This window comes from Coregonus lavaretus (genome assembly GCF_964263955.1).
Source record: "Coregonus lavaretus genome assembly, contig: HAP1_SCAFFOLD_1738, whole genome shotgun sequence".
Taxonomy (NCBI): Eukaryota; Metazoa; Chordata; class Actinopteri; order Salmoniformes; family Salmonidae; genus Coregonus; species Coregonus lavaretus.
In genome coordinates, this window is record NW_028156156.1 from 46,013 (window position 1) to 56,830 (window position 10,818).

The following is a 10,818-nucleotide window of genomic DNA, read 5'->3' on the forward strand; positions in this document are numbered from 1 at the left end:
GGTCAGTTAGGATCACCACTTTAATTTTAAGAATGTGAAATGTCAGAATAATAGTAGAGAGAATGATTTATTTCAGCTTTTATTTCTTTCATCACATTCCCACATTTTTCCTCCAAATATAACGATGGTCATTATAGCCAAACAGTTCTATTTTTGCTTCATCAGACCAGAGGACATTTCTCCAAAAAGTAAGATCTTTGTCCCCATGAGCAATTGCAAACCGTAGTCTGTCTTTTTTATGGCGGTTTTGGAGCAGTGGTTTCTTCCTTGCTGAGCAGCCTTTCAGGTTATGTCGATATAGGACTAGTTTTACTGTGGATATAGATACTTTTGTACCCGTTTCCTCCAGCATCTTCACAAGGTCCTTTGCTGTTGTTTTGGGATTGATTTGCACTTTTCGTACCAAAGAACGTTCATCTCTAGGAGACAGAACGCGTCTCCTTCCTGAGCGGTATGACGGCTGCGTGGTCCCATGGTGTTTATACTTGCGTACTGTTGTTTGTACAGATGAACGTGGTACCTTCAGGTGTTTGGAAATTGCTCCCAAGGATGAACCAGACTTGTGGAGGTCTACAATTGTTTTTCGGAAGTCTTGGCTGATTTATTTTGATTTTCCCATGATGTCAAGCAAAGAGGCACAGAGTTTGAAGTTAGGCCTTGAAATATATCCACAGGTACACCTCCAATTGACTCAAATTATGTCAATTTGCCTATCAGAAGCTTCTACCTCCCCATGACATATTTTTCTGGAATTTTCCAAGCTGTTTAAAGGCACCATCAACTTAGTGTATGTAAAATGTAAGTGTTCTCGTCGAACCACAATGCAATTTGGAGCGTATACCACAGGGTTTCAAATCAATTCGCTAATTTTTCATGCAGCAGACATGCGGTCGTGGTAAATAATCGTGTACTAGCTTATAGTTTTCTTGACATTTTGTTTTAACTCTTTTGTTTTCCGGTACTGGACCATACCGACTTTCTTTCACCCGTGGTTTTTCCATTATCCATGGTTCACAATGATTGGATGGAGGGAGGTACTTACCGATTGGATAAGCAGCTGACCCACGGTCTGTTTGTCGTGCCATTGGCTGATGCAGCTGGTGACCTGTTCCAGGAAGTGCTCATGGTGCTCCAGGATCTCTGGGATCTGATAGAACATCTCATCCACCAATGAGGGATCAACTAGGGATCCACTGTCTGAATGCTTCAAAGGCCGCATATAGCCCTACAGATAGTGAGAGAGGGAGGGTGGGAGGGAGAGGGGGAGAGATAGAGAGGGAGAGAGGGTGGGAGGGAGAGGGGGAGAGATAGGGAGGGAGAGAGGGAGGGTGGGAGGGAGAGGGGGAGAGATAGAGAGGGGGAGGGTGGGAGGGAGAGGGGGAGAGATAGAGAGGGGGAGGGAGAAAAATAGAGAGGGGACAAAAGAGGGGATATAGAGGAGGGGAAATATATGAGGGAGAGAAAGAGAGAGAGTGGGAGGTAGAGAGAGAGGGGGGAGGTAGAGAGAGGGGAGTTAGAGAGAGAGATAGAGAGGGGGGAGTTAGAGATAGAGAGGGGGGAGTTAGAGAGAGAGCGAGAGAGATAGAGGGGGGAGATAGAGAGAGAGGGGGGAGTTAGAGAGAGAGCGAGAGAGATAGAGAGGGGGGAGTTAGAGAGAGCGAGAGAGATAGAGAGGGGGGAGTTAGAGAGAGAGAGAGAGAGAGAGAGAGAGAGATAGAGAGGGGGGAGGTAGAGAGAGAGAGAGAGCTTGAGTCAAAACCAGCCTTTATTGTACATAAGGAAAATAGCAATGAGGTTGTGAGTACTCTGTATGTGTGGTTGTGTGTGTGTGTGTGTGTGTGTGTGTATGTTCAGGCTTTGATGAAAGGAAATACCTCAGTGTCCCCATGGGCCCACATTATCTACTAGTGATGGGGGGGGAATCGATAGTTACATATCAGGATATTATTTTTGACAATATATTGTATCGTATAATTTTTACAATATCGCAATATTATTTTTTGCACTAGTTGGCTGTACCTGCACCAAAATTCCAGTATTTTTCCTTCATAGCTTGTTCTCCAGCTTATTTTTAAATAGGGAGACAATTTGTTTTCAGCCCTATTATTTCCATGACTGATCAAAACTAATTTTCTCATGGCTCTCTCTTGTCCCTCTGCAGCAGACATATGGTGAGCAATATGTTTGGAACATCGAATCGTAATAAAATCACAGTATCGAATCGCAATACATAGAATCATGAAAATAATTGCAATACATATCGTATCGGCACCTAAGTATGGGGATAATATTGTGAGGTGGGATCCCTCAGTATGGTGATAATATCGTGTGGTGAGGTCCCTCAGTATGGTGATAATATCGTGAGGTGAGATCCCTCAGTATGGTGATAATATCGTGTGGTGAGATCCCTCAGTAATGTGATAATATCGTGTGGTGAGATCCCTCAGTATGGTGATAATATCGTGTGGTGAGATCCCTCAGTATGGTGATAATATCGTGTGGTGAGATCCCTCAGTATGGTGATAATATCATGTGGTGAGATCCCTCAGTATGGTGATAATATCGTGTGGTGAGGTCCCTCAATATGATGATAATATTGTGAGGTGAGATCCCTCAGTATGGTGATAATATCGTGTGGTGAGATCCCTCAGTATGGTGATAATATCGTGAGGTGAGATCCCTCAGTATGGTGATAATATCGTGTGGTGAGATCCCTCAGTATGGTGATAATATCGTGAGGTGAGATCCCTCAGTATGGTGATAATATCGTGAGGTGAGATCCCTCAGTATGGTGATAATATCGTGAGGTGAGATCCCTCAGTATGGTGATAATATCGTGTGGTGAGATCCCTCAGTATGGTGATAATATCGTGAGGTGAGATCCCTCAGTATGGTGATAATATCGTGTGGTGAGATCCCTCAGTATGGTGATAATATCGTGTGGTGAGATCCCTCAGTATGGTGATAATATCGTGTGGTGAGATCCCTAGCCATTCCCAGCCCTAGTATCTACCGTCTCAAATGTTTCCATTTTTCAAAACGGAGGATATGGAACGTCTACCTCTCTACCTCTTTTCCACCCGTCCCTCTTCTTCTCTCCCTTTATTTCTTCTTCCCTCAGTCCCGCACACATAATCAACCTCAATCAACTACAGAACAGTTACTATAAATAGACAGTTCCAGTTAATATTTTGTTACCAGGCAGGCACACACACTACATAGAATGACAAATATGTTTCTATTTTGGGAAAATTAAACCTTCTTTTCCTGAAACCAGCCTCGTGAAATGGGAACACATCCAGGCAAGCCACAGACCCCATTAAACAAGCACTTTTTGCGTGTGTGTGTGTGTGTGTGTGTGTGTGTGTGTGTGTGTAAGAGAGTGTGATCTGCGTATATAGCCTGAGTTGGTAGGATGTGTGTGTATGCACGTGGTGTGTGCATTGTTTATTAATACAGTGTGAGTGTGTGTTTGGGGTCTGTTCAGAGGGTGCCTGATCGATGGTGTGTCTCACACACGCTTCTCATTCTGTTTTGACTACATGGCACCTGGGCTTACTGTGGCTGCAGTTCAACATACTGCCTCTCTTTCCCCTCCCAAGCCTCTCTTCCCCCTCCCAAGCCTCTCTTCCCCCTCTCTTTCCCCTCCCAAGCCTCTCTTCCCCCTCCCAAGCCTCTCTTCCCCCTCTCTTCCCCCTCCCAAGCCTCTCTTCCCCCTCTCTCCTCTCTTCCCCCTCTCTTTCCCCTCCCAAGCCTTTCTTTCCCCTCCCAAGCCTCTCTTCCCCCTCTCTTCCCCCTCCCAAGCCTCTCTTCCCCCTCTCTTCCCCCTCCCAAGCCTCTCTTCCCCCTATCTTTCCCCTCCCAAGCCTCTCTTCCCCCTCTCTCCTCTCTTCCCCCTCTCTTTCCCCTCCCAAGCCTTTCTTCCCCCTCCCAAGCCTCTCTTCCCCCTCCCAAGCCTCTCTTCCCCCTCCCAAGCCTCTCTTCCCCCTCTCCTTCCCCTCTTCCCCCTCTCAAGCCTCTCTTCCCCCTCTCTTTCCCCTCCCAAGCCTCTCTTACCCCTCTCTCCTCTCCCTCTCCCAAGCCTTTCTTACCACTCTCTCCTCTCCCATGCCTCTCTTCCCCCTCTCTCTCTCTCCTCTCCCTCTCCCAAACCTCTCTTCCCCCTCTCCCAAACCTCTCTTTCCCCTCTCTCTCCCTCTCCCAAGCCTCTCTTCCCTCTCTCTCCTCTCCCAAGCCTCTCTTCCCCCTCTTTAAACTCTTAACTGTCCACTCGTCTCTCACCCACGTCTTCTTTCTTCTCTATCAGCTTCTACTGTCTGAACATCTCTTCCATAAAGAACGGTATCATAAAAAAAAAAAGAACAGAGAGGCTGAACATCTCTTCCATAAAGAACTGTATCATCAAAGAGCAGAGGCTGAACATCTCTTCCATAAAGAACTGTATCATCAAAGACCAGGGGCTGAACATCTCTTCCATAAAGAACTGTATCATCAAAGAGCAGAGAAGCTGAACATCTCATCCATAAAGAACGGTATCATTAAAAAAGAGCAGAGAAGCTGAACATCTTTTCCATAAAGAACTGTATCATTAAAGAGCAGAGGCTGAACATCTCTTCCATAAAGAACTGTATCATCAGAGAGCAGAGAGGCTGAACATCTCTTCCATAAATAACTGTATCATCAGAGAGCAGAGAGGCTGAACATCTCTTCCATAAAGAACGGTATCATTAAAAAAGAGCAGAGAGGCTGAACATCTTTTCCATAAAGAACTGTATCATCAGAGAGTAGAGAGGCTGAACATCTCTTCCATAAATAACTATATCATCAAAGAGCAGAGAGGCTGAACATCTCTTTCATAAAGAACGATATCATCAAAGAGCAGAGGCTGAACATCTCTTCCATAAATAACTGTATAATCAAAGAGCAGAGAGGCTGAACATCTCTTCCATAAAGAACTGTATCATCAAAGAGCAGAGAGGCTGAACATCTTCCATAAAGAACTGTATCATCAAAGAGCAGAGCGGCTGAACATCTCTTCCATAAATAACTGTATAATTAAAGAGCAGAGAGGCTGAACATCTCTTCCATAAAGAACTGTATCATCAAAGAGCAGAGGCTGAACATCTCTTCCATAAAGAACTGTATCATCAAAGAGCAGAGAGGATGAACATCTTCCATAAAGAACTGTATCATCAAAGACCAGAGGCTGAACATCTCTTCCATAAAGAACTGTATCATCAAAGAGCAGAGCGGCTGAACATCTCTTCCATAAATAACTATCATCAAAGAGCAGAGAGGCTGAACATCTCTTCCATAAAGAACTGTATAATCAAAGAGCAGAGGGGCTGAACATCTCTCCCATAAAGAACTGTATAATCAAAGAGCAGAGGGGCTGAACATCTCTTCCATAAAGAACTGTATCATTAAAGAGCAGAGAGGCTGAACATCTCCTCCATAAATAACTGTATCAACAGAGAGCAGAGAGGCTGAACATCTCTTCCATAAAGAACGGTATCATTAAAAAAGAGCAGAGAGGCTGAAAATCTTTTCCATAAAGAACTGTATCATCAGAGAGTAGAGAGGCTGAACATCTCTTCCATAAATAACTATATCATCAAAGAGCAGAGAGGCTGAACATCTCTTCCATAAAGAACGATATCATCAAAGAGCAGAGGCTGAACATCTCTTCCATAAATAACTGTATAATCAAAGAGCAGAGAGGCTGAACATCTCTTCCATAAAGAACTGTATCATCAAAGAGCAGAGGCTGAACATCTCTTCCATAAAGAACTGTATCATCAAAGAGCAGAGAGGCTGAACATCTCTTCCATAAAGAACTGTATCATCAAAGAGCAGAGAGGCTGAACATCTCTTCCATAAAGAACTGTATCATCAAAGACCAGGGGCTGAACATCTCTTCCATAAAGAACTGTATCATCAAAGAGCAGAGCGGCTGAACATCTCTTCCATAAATAACTATCATCAAAGAGCAGAGCGGCTGAACATCTCTTCCATAAATAACTATCATCAAAGAGCAGAGGGGCTGAACATCTCTTCCATAAAGAACTGTATCATCAAAGAGCAGAGAGGCTGAACATCTCTTCCATAAAGAACTGTATCATCAAAGAGCAGAGAGGCTGAACATCTCTTCCATAAAGAACTGTATCATCAAAGAGCAGAGAGGCTGAACATCTCTTCCATAAAGAACTGTATCATCAAAGACCAGAGGCTGAACATCTCTCCCATAAAGAACTGTATAATCAAAGAGCAGAGGGGCTGAACATCTCTTCCATAAATAACTATATCATCAAAGAGCAGAGAGGCTGAACATCTCTTTCATAAAGAACGATATCATCAAAGAGCAGAGGCTGAACATCTCTTCCATAAATAACTGTATAATCAAAGAGCAGAGAGGCTGAACATCTCTTCCATAAAGAACTGTATCATCAAAGAGCAGAGAGGCTGAACATCTTCCATAAAGAACTGTATCATCAAAGAGCAGAGCGGCTGAACATCTCTTCCATAAATAACTGTATAATTAAAGAGCAGAGAGGCTGAACATCTCTTCCATAAAGAACTGTATCATCAAAGAGCAGAGGCTGAACATCTCTTCCATAAAGAACTGTATCATCAAAGAGCAGAGAGGATGAACATCTTCCATAAAGAACTGTATCATCAAAGACCAGAGGCTGAACATCTCTTCCATAAAGAACTGTATCATCAAAGAGCAGAGCGGCTGAACATCTCTTCCATAAATAACTATCATCAAAGAGCAGAGAGGCTGAACATCTCTTCCATAAAGAACTGTATAATCAAAGAGCAGAGGGGCTGAACATCTCTCCCATAAAGAACTGTATAATCAAAGAGCAGAGGGGCTGAACATCTCTTCCATAAAGAACTGTATCATTAAAGAGCAGAGAGGCTGAACATCTCTTCCATAAATAACTGTATCAACAGAGAGCAGAGAGGCTGAACATCTCTTCCATAAAGAACGGTATCATTAAAAAAGAGCAGAGAGGCTGAAAATCTTTTCCATAAAGAACTGTATCATCAGAGAGTAGAGAGGCTGAACATCTCTTCCATAAATAACTATATCATCAAAGAGCAGAGAGGCTGAACATCTCTTCCATAAAGAACGATATCATCAAAGAGCAGAGGCTGAACATCTCTTCCATAAATAACTGTATAATCAAAGAGCAGAGAGGCTGAACATCTCTTCCATAAAGAACTGTATCATCAAAGAGCAGAGGCTGAACATCTCTTCCATAAAGAACTGTATCATCAAAGAGCAGAGAGGCTGAACATCTCTTCCATAAAGAACTGTATCATCAAAGAGCAGAGAGGCTGAACATCTCTTCCATAAAGAACTGTATCATCAAAGACCAGGGGCTGAACATCTCTTCCATAAAGAACTGTATCATCAAAGAGCAGAGCGGCTGAACATCTCTTCCATAAATAACTATCATCAAAGAGCAGAGCGGCTGAACATCTCTTCCATAAATAACTATCATCAAAGAGCAGAGGGGCTGAACATCTCTTCCATAAAGAACTGTATCATCAAAGAGCAGAGAGGCTGAACATCTCTTCCATAAAGAACTGTATCATCAAAGAGCAGAGAGGCTGAACATCTCTTCCATAAAGAACTGTATCATCAAAGAGCAGAGAGGCTGAACATCTCTTCCATAAAGAACTGTATCATCAAAGACCAGAGGCTGAACATCTCTCCCATAAAGAACTGTATAATCAAAGAGCAGAGGGGCTGAACATCTCATCCATAAAGAACTGTATCATCAAAGAGCAGAGAGGCTGAACATCTCTTCCATAAAGAACTGTATCATCAAAGAGCAGAGGGGCTGAACATCTCTTCCATAAAGAACTGTATCATCAAAGAGCAGAGAGGCTGAACATCTCTTCCATAAAGAACTGTATCATCAAAGAGCAGAGAGGCTGAACATCTCTTCCATAAAGAACTGTATCATCAAAGAGCAGAGGGGCTGAACATCTCTTCCATAAAGAACTGTATCATTAAAGAGCAGAGGGGCTGAAGAGAGCGAGTGTAAATTCCTCTATGAGAGGGGCTGAACGGAAAATACTATCTGTGTGTAAGGGGGGCTGGGGTTATTTAAGGTGGGGGGTATCTGTTCGTGGTTGGGGTTTGTGTCGAGGGGAGGTTGGGGATAGGGTTGGCCTGTCTCAGTGAGAGGGGTTGTGGGGAGGTACGGTAGAGAGGGACGAAGGGAGTCTATCTAAGAGACAATAGGGGTTGTGGGGTGGGGGTGGAGTGGAGTGGGGTTGTGGAGTTGTGGGGTGGGGGTGGAGTGGGGTTGTGGAGTGGGGGTGGAGTGGAATGGGGTTGTGGAGTTGTGGGGTGGGGGTGGAGTGGAATGGGATTGTGGAGTTGTGGGGTGGGGGTGGAGTGGAATGGGGTTGTGGAGTTGTGGGGTGGGGGTGGAGTGGAATGGGGTTGTGGAGTTGTGGGGTGGGGGTGGAGTGGAATGGGGTTGTGGAGTTGTGGGGTGGGGGTGGAGTGGAATGGGATTGTGGAGTTGTGGGGTGAGGGTGGGGGTGGAATGGGGTTGTGGAGTTGTGGGGTGAGGGTGGAGTGGAATGGGGTTGTGGAGTTGTGGGGTGGGGGTGGAGTGGAATGGGGTTGTGGAGTTGTGGGGTGGGGGTGGAGTGGAATGGGGTTGTGGAGTTGTGGGGTGAGGGTTGGGTCTGGGTAGGGAGACTGATGTCTGAATGAGGTGGTGAGAGGGGTGAGGAGAGGGGCTTTAGCAGGATTCATTTAACATTAAGACATTGCAACTTCAACCATCTGTTAGCACTGGGGGTTCCTGTGAGTGTGTGTGTGTGAGTGTGTGTGTGTGTGTGAGTGTGAGTGATTGTGTGTGTGTTGTATTACCTGTATGAGTGTCCGGAGCGACTCCACATAAGACTGCTCAGTGTCCAGGAGGGTCATCACGACATGTCTTCTCATATCCTGCAGGGGGAGACAACACTGTGAGTGCTACTGCATAACACAAACACAATTTGGCTCGACTGTCATCAAAATAAGGGTTTCCTGTTTACATGGTTAGGTTGGAATCTGTACACTGGGAAAAATACCAGTGTGTGTGTGTGTGTGTGTGTGTGTGTGTCTGTGTATCCTACAGAGGAGATACAAGCTTGTCAAAGGCTTTATGGCTCAAAGGCTAAGACATGAAGAAAATACATTTACATTTTAGTCATTTAGCAGACATTCTTATCCAGAGCGACTTACATTAGCAATTAGGGTTAAGTGCCTTGCTCAAGGGCACATCGACAGATTTTTCACCTAGTCGGCTCGGGGATTAGAACCAGCGACCTTTCGGTTACTGGCACAACGCTCTTAACCACTAAGCTACCTGCCGCCCAGAAGAGACTCGTGCCTTATCACGACTAACACGCCAAACTACCAGCAGTCACGCTCTACACATGCTATACACTGGGCTGTCACACACACACAAATCCCCAGAGAGTATTATGCTCAGATTCCTAACGCTCTGTTCTCGCCAGCTTCCTTTCCCCCAAACCTCTGTCTATTTTCTCTCTCTTCCTCTGTGTACCTGTAGATTGTCAAGCAGCGCAACAGGATCTGGCCCTGATGGAACAAGACTAACAGAGACAGTGGAAATATGCTTCAGAGAAGTTAGTCTATCAATTAATGAATCACTGAATGAAATGCATTAAGTCTAGTCGACAAAGAGAGAGAGACACAGAGAGAGAGAGAGAGAGAGAGAGAGAGAGAGAGAGAAGAAAGATGTCATTATCTCACTTCGCTTTAGCAACAGTGGCTTTGTCATTCATGCTAATAAAGCTTCTCTGAATCTGAGAGAAAGTGAGAGAGCGCGATAGAGAAGGGCAAGATGGGATGTGTCAGGCCAACCCAACCAGCCCCCAGGTGGCTAACGAGACTAACTCTGCCTCTCTCTCACACACACACACACACACGTCCTCCATTCATTGTTGCCATGCCAACCAGCAGCATCCTCCATCTTAGCCCCCCCCCCCCCCCCGGCAACAGTTACCAGGTTTTCTGCTGGCTCTCTAGAGTTTTTCAGTGTTCCATTCTGGCGCTAACGTTAGTCACTAATCACTGGAGCTTCCTCTTAGGCAGGCAGGGAACATCTCTGCCCCTAGAACCCACAGGGAAGAACTGTCTGACCAGCAGACCACTGCTCTGTCACAGGGTTCACAAACACACAGACAGACACAGGATCAGAGCTGAGCCGAGCCATAGTGTTCAGACTGCCTCCACTGACTCTTTACATACGATTAATGGTATAGGAGGACAATACATTATTGTATACTTCCCCAGAACAAAACATGACTGAGTCATTCATTCCAGAACACACTAGAACAGACATGACATAACAACTACAGTTGAAGTCGGAAGTTTACATACACTTAGGTTGGAGTCATTAAAACTTGTTTTTCAACCACTCCACAAATTTATTGTCAACAAACTTTAGTTTTGGCAAGTAGGTTAGGACATCTACTTTGTGCATGACATAAGTAATTTTTCCAACAATTGTTTACAGACAGATTATTTCACTTATAATTCACTGTATCACAATTCCAGTGGGTCAGAAGTTTACATACTCTAAGTTGACTGTGCCTTTAAACAGCTTGGAAAATTCCAGAAAACGATGTCATGGCTTTAGAAGCTTCTGATAGGCTAATTTACATAATTTGAGTCAATTGGAGGTGTACCTGTGGATGTATTTCAAGGCCTACCTTCAAACTCAGTGCCTCTTTGCTTGACATCATGGGAAAATCAAAAGAAATCAGCCAAGACCT

At 44.6% G+C, this 10,818-nt stretch overlaps 1 protein-coding gene across 1 annotated transcript in view; it reads right to left on the reverse strand.

The window, feature by feature from the left end:
* The window catches only part of LOC311126728 (rho guanine nucleotide exchange factor 17-like), a gene marked incomplete at its 5' end in the record, with an annotated part of 31,645 nt that extends 22,665 nt beyond the window's left edge, over positions 1-8,980 (reverse strand). Inside the window, 2 exons of the mRNA XM_084200719.1 lie at positions 1,043-1,225; positions 8,903-8,980. Of these exons, the coding sequence (XP_084056845.1) occupies positions 1,043-1,225; positions 8,903-8,980 (261 nt within the window). The remainder of the gene's footprint in view (positions 1-1,042; positions 1,226-8,902) is intronic.
* Between the last annotated feature and the right edge of the window lie 1,838 nt (positions 8,981-10,818).